The 15,150-nt window shown below is 52.3% G+C and overlaps 1 protein-coding gene across 1 annotated transcript; it reads right to left on the bottom strand.

Moving 5' to 3' along the window:
• Positions 1-1,230: 1,230 nt before the first annotated feature.
• FOXA1 (forkhead box A1) lies at positions 1,231-4,722 on the bottom strand. Its single transcript, XM_082000831.1, has one exon. It carries the CDS (start codon positions 3,710-3,712, stop codon positions 2,477-2,479), a length of 1,236 nt encoding a protein of 411 aa, XP_081856957.1. The 5' UTR covers positions 3,713-4,722; the 3' UTR covers positions 1,231-2,476.
• Between the last annotated feature and the right edge of the window lie 10,428 nt (positions 4,723-15,150).

The raw sequence follows: 15,150 nt of genomic DNA, 5'->3' as shown, positions 1-15,150 counted from the left end.
GGTGCCGAGCAACCCCAGTTGCCCCCGGCTTCGGGGGGTTTCTTGGTGTTTGCCCGCCAAGGAAATGCAGAGGACGAAGGGGCCACACAGCCGGCTCATGGGGTACCCGGCAGAACCCGGCCTCCCGGCCACAAACCCCTGCTCCCTGTAGCCCGGGCGGGATCCGTGGTAAATCTCCGTCCGACCGAGCGCACCCGCGGAGCACAACGCCGGAGCCGGCTCCGTCTCGCCGAGAGCGCCATGCTTGCACCACGGCCCCTCGCCGCCGGCGGCTGATCCGGCCACACCGGCAAAGCCCACGGCAGAGGGGCTCTCCGGTTTTTTTTTTTTTTTTCCTCTGGGTAGTGGCGCTGGAGGAATTTGGTGAAATTTCTGGGACGCTGGCTTGGCTTTTCTTTTCTAACTCGACCCCTAAATTTAGTTTGTCGCCGCTGTCCCTAACCCGTCGGGGGGCAATTATGTGGTAATTATGAGAATTACACAGTTCTATTTGGCGGCCCTGCACAAAGAGGGCTGAGCACAGCGAAATCTGGTCACTTTTGACGTCCCTCCCCGCCCCCCGCGCCGATGCCACTATGCCGCTTTCTGGGGACCAGCGCTCGCCAGAGCGGCCACTCTCCTCGCCGCACTCGATCCGAGCCGGGGTCACAAAGCGGGAGTTGGGCCCGGCCTTTCCCTTTTCCAGCGGCCCGGGGCGAGGCGGAGTCGCGCCGGGGACGCTCCCGCGGGCCTCGCCCCGGCCGGCGGGGAAAGGACGCGTCTGGCTGCCGGCAGCCCCGGCCGCAAAGCGCCCGGGAGGTTACACCGCCTGGGTGGCTTTTTCCCACCCCTCCACCTACCTTGCCACCCTGAATTAAAAACCAAACAAGCAAAAAACCCACAAAACCCCACCAAAACCACCACGAACAAACCCCACACCACCACGTACACACGCCGGTGGCATCGCAGGACCCCGCGGGAGCGTCCCCTTCCTTCCCGCGGCAACGCCGCGCCCCCCGCAGACCTGGCCCTTCAACCCTCTTCGCATCCCCCTCAGCGCCACGTTTCTTTTTCTGGCCCATGGCTCCGTCCTCTTCAACCCGCCCCAGAAATTGTAAAAGAAAATAGCAGAAGTCTTTAATTGTTAACATTTGATTTATTTAAAGTCCTTAACTTCAAATGATCAAAAACATACTTCACGCATTAAATTCTCAGTTATCGTTTTAAATCAAAATATTTTTTTCAGTTACAATCACATTTATAAAATTAACAAAATTTCTTAAATTCACGTGTAATTCTTTTTTTACTGTCATTTAAAGCAATTTCCATCTGTAAAGAAAGAAAAAAAAATATAAACCATGCAATAAATTAAGAACATTGAGACAGCGAACAGGAATAATAATAAAACCCATCTGGCTATGCTAACACCGTGTAAAACTGTGGAAAGTGCATTAACACTGGATGAAACAGGCTAACGATGGCGATAATTAAACGGCCGCACAAAAAAAAAATTGGATGTGGAATTTATTAAATAAGTTGGAAAGGGAGAGAGAGAAAGAGCTCTCCTCTTCTTGAGTCGGTTTAATAGCCAATGTTTCCTGGGGAAGGGGGGGAAATAACCTTGTTATGGATACACAGTTCTAGCTGGTACACAATGAAAAGACACTTAAATTAAATAAGCATGTCATCCACATGTCGATGAGAGTTCCTGATGAACGAGAATCTTCAGTAACAGATTGGAAGGAAAAAAATATCCAACTGGCTGTGACCTCTTGTAACTTTATATTACATCCCAAGACAGGTAACACTTGGAAAAAAAAAAAAGGGTCGCATCCTGCACTCCAAAGCTCCAGCTGGTCCCCCCGGGAGTGCAGGATCCGGCCCGCAGCATCTGGGTGTCTGCGGGTTGTACTAGCCGAAGGGTTATTTTGCAGGTATCAAAAGGATGATCCGAGAAAGTAAATAGTCCTCTTGTTGCTTAGAGATTCTCTTAGTGTTTTGCTACTTCACAGCAGTATTGTCCTTCAAAGCCTTTTTAATTAAAAAAAGCCTTAAATGTCTACGCGCTTCTTCATCTCCGTATTGTTAAAGTATTGCCACATACCTGTAAACTTACATGAGATTATAGAGCACAGAAGGGGGGCAGACGAGGGGACGGAAAGCACAAACAAGTAGTTTACAAGCTCAACATTATTTTTTTTTTTTTCTTCTTTTTAGTAACACCCGGCGCAGGCTGGCGGGGGTCTCCGGGGAGCGGGGCTGGGCGGCAGGGGATATGTACAAGCGGGACGGGGCCGGCTTTGCAGGAGGTCGTGGTGGATCATAACAACACACAACGCCTTGCAAGACAATTAAAAAGTAACAGTCCTTTGCACGCAGCGTGCGGAAACACCTCGGTTTGGCGCAGGGAGAGGGGAAGGGGGAAAGAGAAGCCAGGAAAGGGGAAAGGGGACGGGGAAGAGGGGCTCGCCCCCAGCGGCGGGGGGAGGGGGCAGAGCTAGGAGGTGTTTAGCACGGGTCTGGAATACACACCTTGGTAGTAGGAGGGCTCTAGGGCCGAGGGCTCGATGCTGCTCCGGCCCGCCATGGAGGCGCTGCCCAGGGGCAGCCCGCTGGGGATGCTGGCCCCGTAGGAGGAATACTGCAGCGCCTGCTCGTAGGCTTTGAAGTCCAGCTTGTGCTGCTGCTCTGAGGAGGACATGAGGTTGTTGATGGAAAAGGGGTGGTTGAAGGAGTAGTGGGGATCGCCCTTGAGGTGGAGCTGGGGTTCGTGGGCTAAGGAGTGAGGGGGGTGCGGGACAGAGGCCAAGGCAGGGACGGAGCTGATGGTGGAGGAGGAGGCCGAAGCCGAGGTCTTTAGCTCTGTGCTCGATCCACTGTGGTCCATGGACTGGGGGCTGGTGGACGGATTGGAGCTGGAGAGGGAGGTGGCGGTGTCCAGCTGTGCAGGTTTATTGTGGCCTCTGTGCAGGGGGGAGTTGGAGCTGGAACTGGAGGCCCCGGCCTGATCTTTCCTGCCCTCCTGAGGGGCTTTGCTGTTCGCTGGCTTCTCACACTTGAAGCGCTTTTGCCGGCGGAGGTAGCAGCCGTTTTCAAACATGTTGCCGGAGTCAGGATGCAGGGTCCAGTAGGAGCCCTTGCCGGGCTTGTCGGGGGAGCGGGCCACCTTGACAAAGCAGTCGTTGAAGGAGAGTGAGTGGCGGATGCTGTTCTGCCAGCGCTGCTGGTTCTGCCGGTAGTAGGGAAAAAGGTCCATGATCCACTGGTAGATCTCGCTCAGCGTCAGCATCTTGCTGGGTGCCTGCTGGATGGCCATAGTGATGAGGGAGATGTAGGAGTAGGGTGGCTTGGCATGGGGGTAGCTCCGCTTGAAAGTCTTGGCGTCCCGCGTCCTGCTGAGGTTGGACTGGGTGTAGGCCATGGGGCTCATGCAGGGGTTCATGCTGCCATAGGGGCTCAGCCCATTCATGGGGGCTGGCTGGGCCGACATGGCATTGATGCCGCCCGGGCTCAGCGCTGTGCCCATGGCAGCCACGCCAGCTGGCATGCCGTTCACTGGCCCCGCTGAGCCCGCTGGCATGCCGGCCACGGTGCCGGGGCTCAGCCCAGCCCCCAGCCCCGTGTTGGCGTAGGACATGTTGAAGGAGCTGGAGGTCATGTTGCCGCTCGTCGTCATGGTGTTCATGGTCATGTAGGTGTTCATGGTGTTCATGGAGCCCAGCCCAGAGTTCATGTTGCTCACGGGCACCGAGGTATAGGCCTAGGGCAGCGAGATGGAGAGAGTGGGTTAGCGGGGAGAGGGGGGCGGGCAGGACCCCGGCGGGTCCGGATCCGCCGCCCTGCCGGCCCTGCCCAGCGAGCCGTGCAAACGTCCCGCCACGGGACGCCGTCCGCTTCCCCGACACCCGCGAAAGCGCGTTCCAAAAGCCGCACGGAAAGGCCGGTGGCGCGATGAAAAGGTCTAATTCATATTTACACGTGTTTATGAATAGACCCGGGGTGCTCGGTGGTGCTCGGTCCCGGCGCACTCCCGTTTTACCGGCGTGCCGCGGCTTGCGCCGGGATCCGTGGGGCGCATGGACCGATGGCCTTCCCGGAGCCGCTCCGCACCCCCGCAGAGCCGTGCCGCCGGCTTTATCTGCCCCGGGAAGAGGTTTCCTCCCGGAGTATTCCCGCGGTTTTGCTAATTTTGTGTCCCGTCTTGCTAGCTAAATATCAGAACTCCTCAGATTATTGAAATTTACGGGTGTACGCTGTCTGTGCCGAGGAGAAATTCAACTGCCTGCACTTTCTTAGCAAGATCTCGGGCATCAATCCCACCCTGCACTGATTTAAATTTTTATTCTTACACAAGATGTGATAATGTCAAAAAAACCCCAACCCATAAAAACAACAGCTGACGTCTGCGTATTTTGTTTTGGGAAAGCTTCCTCCTTGCCTGCATTTTCTATCAAGTCAGTCTTTAAGTTAAAAAAAAACAAACAAAAAACAAACCCCCAACTTTCCCAAAGTACGAAAAGCTTGAACTTCCGCTGCCTGAGATTTTCTGCAACTGCCCGACGTGCAGAAATTGTAGCACTCGTAACACGTAACACTCTTTCAAAAGGCAGAACCGGAGAGCCTGAAACTGTGCTTTCCAGTACGGCATCTGATTTAACAGGAGGGAGAAAGACGTTGCCGGTTTACCTCGAACAAAGGCAATACGGCTAAGAAAAGGATGTTTAGGCAACGGTTAAATGTATAAAATTCATTACTCTTCACTACAAATTCCATGAGCTTATAAATGCGCTTTTAATATAGAGGATCACATGAATTATTTGAGATGGTAGAAGGCGGATGCTTTTCCCACCTTGCATCCATGCAGTGATTCAAATTAAATTAGGAAGCGAGGAGAAAAGATTGAGGCTAAAAAACAGCAAAAGCGAAGGTCGCTTAACTTTATGTTTGTGCATAATGAGTATGGCGAGGATAAATGAGTCTGGAAACGGCAGATAATTAGGGTGACCCTTGTTTGCCCTTAGCCGACTTTCCTCTATTAAATAAGATGCCAGCAGGGTGACACGTATCTGCCCGCGCCCGCGTGTGTGCCAGCTCCAGGGTGCCGGGACGAGGCGTGGGGACTACGGAGCCGTGCGTCCGGGTGTGCTGATGCAATGCCCGGCTGCGCACACCTAGGTGCCTGCCTCGCTTCCACGCTTCCTTAAAACGGCTCCTTCCCGGGCGGGAATCCGGGGGGCTGCTGGCGGGGCTGCTAGGCGCTGGCTGCTCCCGGGGACCCCTGCTGCAGAGCCGCAGCGGCACCGCGCGAACCCCGGGCCCACGCAGGGCCGGGGCGCGCCGCGGGGAGGGCGGGCTCCGTCCGCTTCCGTGGCCCTCTCCTCTGCCGTAGTTGTCGGCTCCGGGGCCGGTGTTCCCCTTTGCTTTGCACCGTGTTGTCAAACAGGCGCGGGGGGCGGAAGCGCCTCCCGGGGTGCCGCGGGCCGGGCCGGGGCGGCGGGGCCGAGGCGGTGGGGCCGGGGCCGGGCGCCCTCCCGGGCTGGCTCCCGGGGCCGCTCTCGGCAGCGCCTCCCGCCGGTCCGCGGCAGCAGCGCACGCCGCAGGCAGCCCGGCTTGCAAAGTACGAACAAACGGCTGTTTTCCGCACTCCCCCCCGCCTTTCTTTTCTCCCGGCTTTAACAGGTGAGGCCCGCGGGGACGGCGAGCAGGGAGGCCGGCGGCCCCGCCGAGAAGCTGGGCGAAGGCGCTGCTCCCGCCCCGGGCCGCGGTAGCCACCGGCCCCCTCGCCCCCCGCCATCTGCCGGGAAGGAGCCGGGGGCCGGCAGCGCGGCGAGTCCTCTGCCCCGAGCCAAGAGTTTACGGGGCGCTTTTGTGCGCGCCGCAAGCGGAGATGACGCCGTTTAGGTGAGATCAAGGGCTGCCCCCGGCCCCCCGGCCCTCCCAGCGGGGCCCCAGCCGCCCCGGGTCCCTCTCAGACGCCTCCCGGGGCTCTCGGAAGCCCTGTTTTCCTCGGGGAAGCCTGGCCAGCTCCAGCGACGGAGGGAGGGGGAGGCACGTTTGCGCTGGCAGGATCTGGAGTGCAAACCGATTCCTCTGCTTTCTGCCCCCCTGCAGACCCCCCCAGCCTTCCCCCTGGCCCCCCTCCCCCTTGCAGAGGAGTAGCGGCGGAGCCAGACCCCGGGATTTACTCACCTCCTGAGTGTCGGCGTAGTAGCTGTTCCAGTCGCTGGTTTCATGCCCTTCCATTTTCACAGTCCCTAACATTATGGAGCCAACCTGCCCGGTGTAACCATCCAGCCCTCTTGCAAGCGAGCGACGGGCAGCAGGAAAAGAGCCCGAAAGCCCAACCTAGCAGGAAGGCAGCTCTCAGGAGGGGCGGGAGGGTGCTGAATTCGCCTCTATAACCAGCCAAAAAGGAGGCAGGGAGCGGTGTGGGGCGAGACAGTTGAGAAAGTGAGGAAGTGCCGGCTGGGATGTGAGTGGAGTTGAGCTGATGTGGATCTTACGTCGCAGAAGTACCCACCTCCTCCTCCTCCTCTCCCCATTTGTCCGCCGCACAAAGGCGTTCGCACCTACAAAGCCGGAGATGCACCTGCAAACAAGGCAGTTCCCCTCGCCCGCAACTCCCCCCGGGGCGGCACTTTATTTGCAAAGCGGCGTAATTGGTTTAAGCTTGTGGGGAAAGAAGGAGAGGAAAGGGGGGAGAAGGGGGGAGGAACCCACCCTTTTCAGATGGACAGGACAAATGCTAGGAGGGATCGGTGGAAATGAAATGAGGTAGATAAGGGAAGGGCAGCCCCCTCTGTTTGAAGAGAATGCAAAAGGCCATCCAGCCTCAGACCCCTGAGATTAGGGGCAATATTTACTAAAGTCCAGTAGATGCTCCTTTAACTTGGTGGCCGGGACGTGCTCCAAAGTCCCGAGTCCTGCAGCCCACACGCTCCCCCCGCTCCCACCCCTCACTTCAAAGCTTGGTTACCGCGCAGGTACCTCCGCGGCGACCCCGCTCCCAGCGCCCTCGGGGCGGGGGGCCGGACCGAGCGCTGCGGGCGGCGAGCGGGGGGGCTCGGCTCCGCGCCCTCCAAAGCCCTCCGTTCCCCGCCCCGCCAGGAGCTAAAGCTAGCCCTTTGGCTAGCTGTCCTGTGTAGATGGTGGTGATGGTATTTCTTTTCTGGTGCCTTACGTTTAGAAACCATGTGAGTCACCGCGCTGAGACATATCGCTACAGGCACCCAATAAATGCGGACAGAGGCTTGAATGCGGATCCACCGATATTAACCTCCACTTGGCAAACATCAGGTGAGTCACTGGAACCATTTTATATCTTTACTGTGGAAAGCCTCCAGCCCAGAAGGCTCATTTGGAAGCCTTCTCTGGTGCCAGGCACCCAGGAGCAGCAGTAATAAGTAGCGGGTACCTCATTACCAACTTCTTGCTCATTAACCCGATTTCTCGCAAAGAACTGGGGAGGAGAAACTCACACAGGCTGGTAAAAGGTAAAATGGGGCAACACCGATAAACAAACTGGCATTGGACAACGTCCTTTATTATTATGGAGGGAACTTCTCGTCTTTGCAGACGGATTGAACATTTTCTGTTTCTGCTCCTGCCCTTGTCCGGCTCTTCGACCTTATGTCAAGACCACAGATTTTTCTTGGGTTTCTCTGCCCTGTCCTTTAGGAGTTTATTCCTACCCAGCTACTACAACTTTTAACAGCTGATAGTACAAAAAACAAAAAAAAAAGACAAAACCAAAAAAACCTCCACCCACCAACCAACCAATTCCCACTAAACCCAAATAACTTTCCGGGCTGTGGGAATTTGAAGGGGAAATAAAGTTTCTTGGGATTTTGAAAAAGGTTTGCGTATCATACCACACAAACTAAAATACACATTTGGGCCTGAATTTCTGCCTGGCATGTTTATCGTCCAGCAGGATCACAGTTGCTTCCACAGTGATTTGTCCTCGAGTGATCTGCGAAAACATTACCCTCACAAACACGATTTTAAACTTACAGAGACCCAGTATTCAAATGATGAGATATAGCATATCTCCGCCTCGAGAAATATGTTTTAACTTGTCCTCTAAATGCGTTTTCTGTTATCCCTTTCTTTGTTCTTTCCCTCCTCGTCCTTCTTTCTTTAAATCTGGCAACAGAATTAAGTCAAATCCTCGAAACAAACGAAACTCTGGAATCAGCAGACGAGAACAAGGAATGAAAATGTGTGTGGAAGGAAATAAAATAGATAAAAGCACTGGCTTAAACCCCTGCTTTCTCAAATGGTCAAACTACGCCCATGGAAATTGGAACAAAACCCAGTGGAAAATCTAAAAGATATTAAAATTGCGATCTTCGCGTATGCACTCTCCCTCTCGCACTAATGGAATTGGTCTATAGGTCTAGAGACCCGTCGGAGGTGGCTTGTTCGTTTCAGTACTTCAGGTCTGTGGGGTTCAGAAAACCCCATAGAAGTACAGCCGCATGCGGCCAGGCTGGGAGGGGTGCAGTGGGCCAAGCGACCCCGCTGGCGGCACCCCCCCGCCGAGTGACCTCGGAGCGGTGCTGCCCCTCGTCCCAGAGCCCAGCGGGAGCAACACCCTCCGGACCGCTGGGCCGCCCACGCATGGGCTCACTCCGTGCCTGGAAAAAGAGCAGGCACGAAGCCCGTCACGCTCCTCAGATGCTGCTACTAAACCGCGGAAGGCGTTTCGCCGGGGGAAGCAGACGTGGTGCCCGGCAAAGCCGCTCTCCGCACCGGCCGGCCCATCGGGCCGGCCCCGCCGGGGTGCCCGCCGGGCCGGGCCGGGCGAGGGGGGGAGGTCGGGGGTTGCGCAAAGTCGCAGCGCCTCCTGTTGTCCGGCTGCGGCTGGGGCTCAGCTCCTCCGCCGGAGGTTGCTCCCAGAGGCGGGAGTACAGACGGGCGCCTGTCTGCGATCCTAGAGAGTCCTTCGTCTTGGTGTGCACATCAGTCAGCCGCTGCTGGAAATTCTCCACAGCCCCGGTCGCTGTGTGGCGGCCTTGGCGGAGAAAAGCCTTCCCTGTGTGAAGAAGAGGGTGCTGACGGTTCTGCCCACCGCCACAGGAAAAACCGGGTATTTCGGTAGCTGCCCTCGCGCTTGAGCCTCTGCGAAACCCTATGTGGGATGCTCCGAGAGTCCAGCGCGATTTGTCCGTATCCTTTGCAGCAGGCTCAGCGGGAAGGGAAGGACTCTCCTAGGATGGAGGACGCAGCCAGGAGATCCCCAGTCGCGCTTACCGGCTCACGCGTTTTCTAGACTTCCAGGACGGTAGCCCTGGCTCGATGTACACAGAGCCTTTCCCCAGCTCCCGTCAGACTAGGGCCAGTTTCTGATCAAGCTGTACGCTGGCTTTTTTTTTTTTTAAACTATTCTTTTTTAAAATTATTTTTCAAGGGGAGATGCTTGTGCAGCCTGGAGAAAAGCGCAGGCTGAGGTGAGCTGTATTTTCCCCATCTAAACGGGAGGAAGGTCTCAGGTCCCGGCTCCGCCGGTGTGCGCTGCGAAGGAGGGAAACAAAATAACTGACCTAAAAGAGTCAGAAAGTGTGTGTGTGTGTGGTTTGGGGGTGTGTGTAGCGGGGGAGGACGTCCGCGGGAGCCCGTGTTACCAGCGCCGGCAGTCAGAGCTGGGCCCCGCAAAGACCTCTCAGCAAGCAGCTGCTTTTTGGGAAACGCACTGCTGCGAGGTCCCGGCTGTCAGGCCGGGCCGAGGGGACCCGCCCATGGGAAGGAGCAGGCACAGGCGCGGCGTTGCCCATGCGGGAACGGCGGCGGCCCGGGGGCCCGTCGGAGTCCCTTGCCCAGCGCTGCTCGGAAGCGCCACTGGCAGGTACTGTCCCACGCGTGGGGAGGGAGGCGGTAGGAGTCGGCGTGGGCTTTAGTTTTAACTTTGGTGCGCTATTTTAGTTCGCTCCAGCGCAAGAGCTACTTTTCCTCTGGCAGGGGCAGCGCCCGCCGGCCACCCCTTCGGTTTAACTTCCAGGGTCGTCTTTGACTTTACCCAAACGCCGTCGCCTCCCCGCCGGGAATCTCTCGGCAGTGCCTCTGCGGGGCAGACCGGGAGGGAGCTTCGAGGCTGTGTCCACAGCAAGATGCCGTCCCCGCTCCTCACGGTACAGCCGCCTTTTCTTTCCCCCGGATCTGTCTCCTGCAGGGGGTCGCGGGCACCTGGCTTTCCAGGCGGACCCAACACGAGGAGGGGAGCTGGGCAGCCGGTCGCCTCAAACGCCGTGGGACCCCTCACTCTCTCCCTCCTTACTCACCACTCCTCCCGACGGTGGGAAGTCCCACCAGTTTCCAAGCAGGAATCCTCCCCCTACCTAAGCGGGTACCAGTAATCGGGTGCGAACGTGCTGCTGCCCGGAGCCGGCTTCTTCGGACGGGGTGGGGGCCGGGCGGCCGCGGGGCGTTCCGGGAGCGCCCCTCGTTCCGGAGGGAGCCCGTCGAGACGGCGGCGGAGTCAGGGGCTTGTTTCCCTCCTTCACGCAGGCAGAACCGCCCTGACTCTGCGCTCCTGCGGCTGAGCCCTCAATGAGCAAGAGGCGGCGGGGTCCCCCCCGCTGCCCGGAGCACCCCCACCGGGCGCCGGCGGGAGCGCAGCGGCGGGTCCTCCCGCCTGGAGGCCCGGTCCTGGCGGGGCCGCGCCCTCGGGGCACCGGGAGCGCTCCCGTGGATGCCGGGCCGGCCGGGCTCTCACGGGTGCGCCTTTCATGGGCGCTGTACGAGGCCGCGCAGGCGTTGCGCGGCTTGTTGCAATAGCGACTTTCCGTTGCCGGATTTTATTTTATTTTATTTTATTTTATTTTATTTTATTTTATTTTATTTTATTTTATTTTATTTTATTTTATTTTATTTTATTTTATTTTATTTTATTTCAACTCATTGCATTTAATTCTTGTAGGCATCATTCAGCATGTAGTGACTTGAGCGATACTCCCGACATAAAAAATAATGCCTTCACCCCCCAAATACTCACGTATCATATCAGTTAAAGGGGAAAGAAGCACCAATAACGAAATGAAAAATTACAAATAAGCTAATACCCGATGGTTGAAGAGATAAGAGTAAAGAAGCCTCTGTTTTCTTGTTTACTTTTTCTATACTGTAACAAAACAATTCTTAACTAAATCATGACCCATTGCGTACAATCACTTTATTTTTGCTAGTAGGGCTGGATGTGTGTATGCTGTTTGCAGAATTCCAGTTGGCAGGATGCCCACACTTGCAGTGCATGATTGGCCAAGTGTGTTTTACTTGCTTTATGTAAAAATAAATGCACTTGATATTTCTCATTTGACTCAAGAGCAGCCATGTAGATATTTATTTCAGTTATTGGGTTTTTTGCTTATGTTATGATTTACTGAAAGGTAAATGGAAGTGGTTCTGGTTTTTATTTCAATCAGTGTGCCAATTCTTATGCAATTACTCAGTATCTTTTGAAAGTTTTGTGTGGTTTGTTTTGTTTTAAAGTAACTGCAGTAATACGGCATAGAAGAAACAGTACTGGAGGAAATGGCAATTTGATTATGCACAGAGATAAATACATATACACCAATGGCACCCACTTTGTAGGATCTCACCCAAATTGCAAAAATGGTCTTTCAGGACATATACAGTTTTTTTGGGGTGCACCTGTAAGGAAGCAAGAAAGCAAACTCAGACAGTGAGTGCAGTTAATCTGTATAAACTGATATACGAAACAAAGCTTGGTAGGAGAGACGCTTTTGCATGAATCCTAGAATTATTTCTTTGTTAAAGTTTCCCAAGTGATTTCATGGATTAAATTCTGCTCCATCCCCACCCCAGTGATATCTGCTGGTTGAACCGAAGGTATTTCCACCCTCCACGAGTTTTGCTTCTCCAAAGCCTGCAGTGGGTTCTCTGTGAGAACATCTGTTTTACTGATGTAAACCAAATATTGCTGTATTGGACAAGAGATGCAAAGCTGATCAACTGCCTGGAACATTCATGTCAGTATAATACTCCAGTTCTTCTGCAAACTGACCTTCCTATGCAGAAGGTGGATGTGGTTTGGTAACTTTGATTTTGAGTGATGGAGGGAAGAGGAACGCTATCCTTCTTTCACTGCATAGCACCTTATTTTTAAATTGTTTGCTCTGTTCTCCTTTACCCATAAAGAATTATTCATTTCCCTGTCTCTGTCTCCACAGCAGTCTTACGGAAAAGCATTGGGAGAGACCAGTATCCATCATAAATGTCTTTTTCAGCTGGCTTCAACTCTGAAGAATCAAATGTACAAAATCAAGACTGGCTTATTTAAACTCCTCCCCAGGGAGCAGTCCCAAAGCTTTACCCAGACTGCAGTTTCTAGAGCATAAATTAATTCAGGCTGAATTAATTGCACATTTTCTTTACCTGTATTAAAATGGATGCCTAGCAGTTGTGGGATGTGTGGCAGCACGATCACACGTATAAAGAAATACCTTGGCCATTTACTCCATCAGAGGACATACACTAACCTGTGTATAGCAAAACCGATGTTTGCCCTGGAAAAGGATGCCTGGAGGCCCTATGTAACACATCCTGTACTTTTACATTGAAATGTGAGAATGTGAATATCAACTGGTAACATCCTAAAATCATAAGCAAGACCCATAAAATAAGATAGTCAACTAGCATCTATGGGAAAGTAGAGGAAGGTCTGGATTCGGTAATGTTTCAGGACTCCTCAGGGACAGCAGCTGTTAAGTGATTTGGAGAGTGGTTGGTCCTCCCAGCCGCTGGCCTAAGCTTCCGCTGCTGATTCTTCAAGCATTTCGAGGGTGAATCTCCCTGCTGAGCAGATTCAAGGGAGTGACATCAGGAAGGTCACTTAGCTCACCATGTGCCTTCCCTTCTGTTGTCACGTTTGCTCAGTTCTCTGTGTAACTGTTGGTGAGACAAGGAAGAATCAGATTTAATTAATCCCTCCTCCACTCCTCCCCAGCCAACAAGGCAGCTGCCAAAGTATTTCTGCAGTGCACGTGGTTTCAGGTTTACTCCTTTTTAGGTAGTGACTTAAGGTGGGATGACTGGGAGGGAATCCAACACTTGAACTTTCCTTCAGTTCCTCCAAAAGAGAGAGATCCTCTCTTCCCTCTGAACAATTTCATAGCTGGATCAGGTGACTTTCCTATGACCCATTGAACAAACAATCCCTTTCCCCTTTCCAGGATCAATATCAAGGATCACCACCCATCCTGTGCCAGAAATCCTTTAAATCTTTTCCAACATTACCCGTAGAGGTAGCTGGAACTTCAGCCTCTGCAGATGCCTCACCTCACCGTTTGCAGGGCATTTCCTTTTGCTGAAGAAACTGATCAGATGTGAAGATTTTTCTTATGATTAAATGGGATTTCTCTGTCCCCCAGCCCTGAGTCTTCAGCTGTGAAACCTATGACATCTCCAAACACACACTTATATATCTACATCTATATATCCCCAGTCAAGCTGTTGTCCTAAGAGAACAGAAAAGTTGGACAGGAATAGCCAACTGGCAACTCTGCTGTATTAACTGGAAGGCAACGGAGAGCAGAGATAATATGATCAAATTTTAAAACTAAAGCAAGTAAAGGGCTGAGCCCAGCAAAGACTTTGGCAGGTGTTTACCTGTAATTTCTCCATTTATTGTTTACAGCCTTCTTCAAAGCCAGGAGTGTCTCTGACCTTGTGCCTATAATAAAGTCTATGTGTGAAGCTTCTAGAAGTAATTTATGTAATTTCTCTTGGGGTATATAATAAAATGGCACATATCTGGAGATATTACAGTCACATCATACTAAAAAATAAATCTGGGATTCATTATTACTTAAAATGACCAAATGATTTCCTCATTGTAATTATTTTTTCATTATAAATACAGTTTTAAATAAAAGGGCTCAATTTTTTTTTTCAACTTTTGATTTCTTTTTATTTTGAATTATAAAGGAAATGCCATTATTTAAATAATGTGTTTCAATCAGGAGAGGAAAAAAAAAAGCAAAGCCCAAAATCCTAGGAGGAAGAAAAATTTTAACTATTTCTGCTGGCATAGTACTGGCAAATACAGATATCTCACAATCATAACGGAGATTAGTAGAGCTGGGTGTGCATATTTGTTATGGATCAAAGATAGGATATAGTGATTAGAAGAACGACAATGCTTTCAACACTCACAAAGGGATTGAAAGTGTGATTTATAATACTAATTCCACAAAACCTTTCTATGGCTGTTTACTGCACAAGGGCTTCAATATGGATTGATCACCAAAAAAAAAAAAATTATTTCCTTCAGCTCAGCTGGATCAAACCCTTGCAACTAACCAAAAAGCTTTTCAGTATTGACACTCTCTGATTTAAGACATTATTTCCCTCCCACCTGTTTACTCCAATCGATTACTGTCCCCACAGTGTAACTGTCAGAGAAGTTTGTGTGCTACATTCCCAGTGGCCATACTTCATAGTTCAGTATTTTGACTTATAATTAATTTATTTTCTCTGAGTGTTTATGGCTATTTTATATATATATATATATGTATGTGGCAGAAATATTGAAACAAAGATGTTGATGCAAAGAGCAAGGAGTAGCCTGTAGCCTGAGCATACGTACCTCTGATTTTCTATTTACTAGCAGTCAGAAGCACAGACTCAGTTATGAATCTGCCACTGGTTCTACTAGGGGACTTTAGAAAGTCATTCAGACTCTCTTGTTCTAGTTCCTGGTCTCTAAAATGTGATAACGCTACTCGGGCATCATGGTGAAATTATATTTGTAAATACGCTGTGATCCTTGCTAGAACTACTGCATTGGTGAATAGTTTTGAGCAAGTGTACTGCCATTTTGAGGCAGACTAGACTAGTGCTTTGGCTGTAGCACACTGAAAGGGAGAGAGCAGCACCCTTTGGACTATTTCATGTGAAAAGCGTTTCATGGCCAGCTGGAAAAGGGTACCAAGGGGAGGCTTAGTGGGAAACTAGATGTAAGGCACAGAAGAACTAGCAAAGCAGTTACGCTCTTACTTTCCTTTTTCCTTTAAGTAATTGCTATTCACTTTTCCACGGACTCTTTCTGGCATTTGCTGGAGAGCCTGCACCAGGCTGTACGTGTTTCATATGCACCACGCTGTCCTGATTCCCGATTGCCTAGAGGCAGGTGGCTATTGGAGAGCACCATTA

Source organism: Phaethon aethereus, assembly GCF_964289735.1.
Source record: "Phaethon aethereus genome assembly, chromosome: 5".
Taxonomy (NCBI): Eukaryota; Metazoa; Chordata; class Aves; order Phaethontiformes; family Phaethontidae; genus Phaethon; species Phaethon aethereus.
This window is presented reverse-complemented; position numbering and strand designations above follow the sequence as displayed.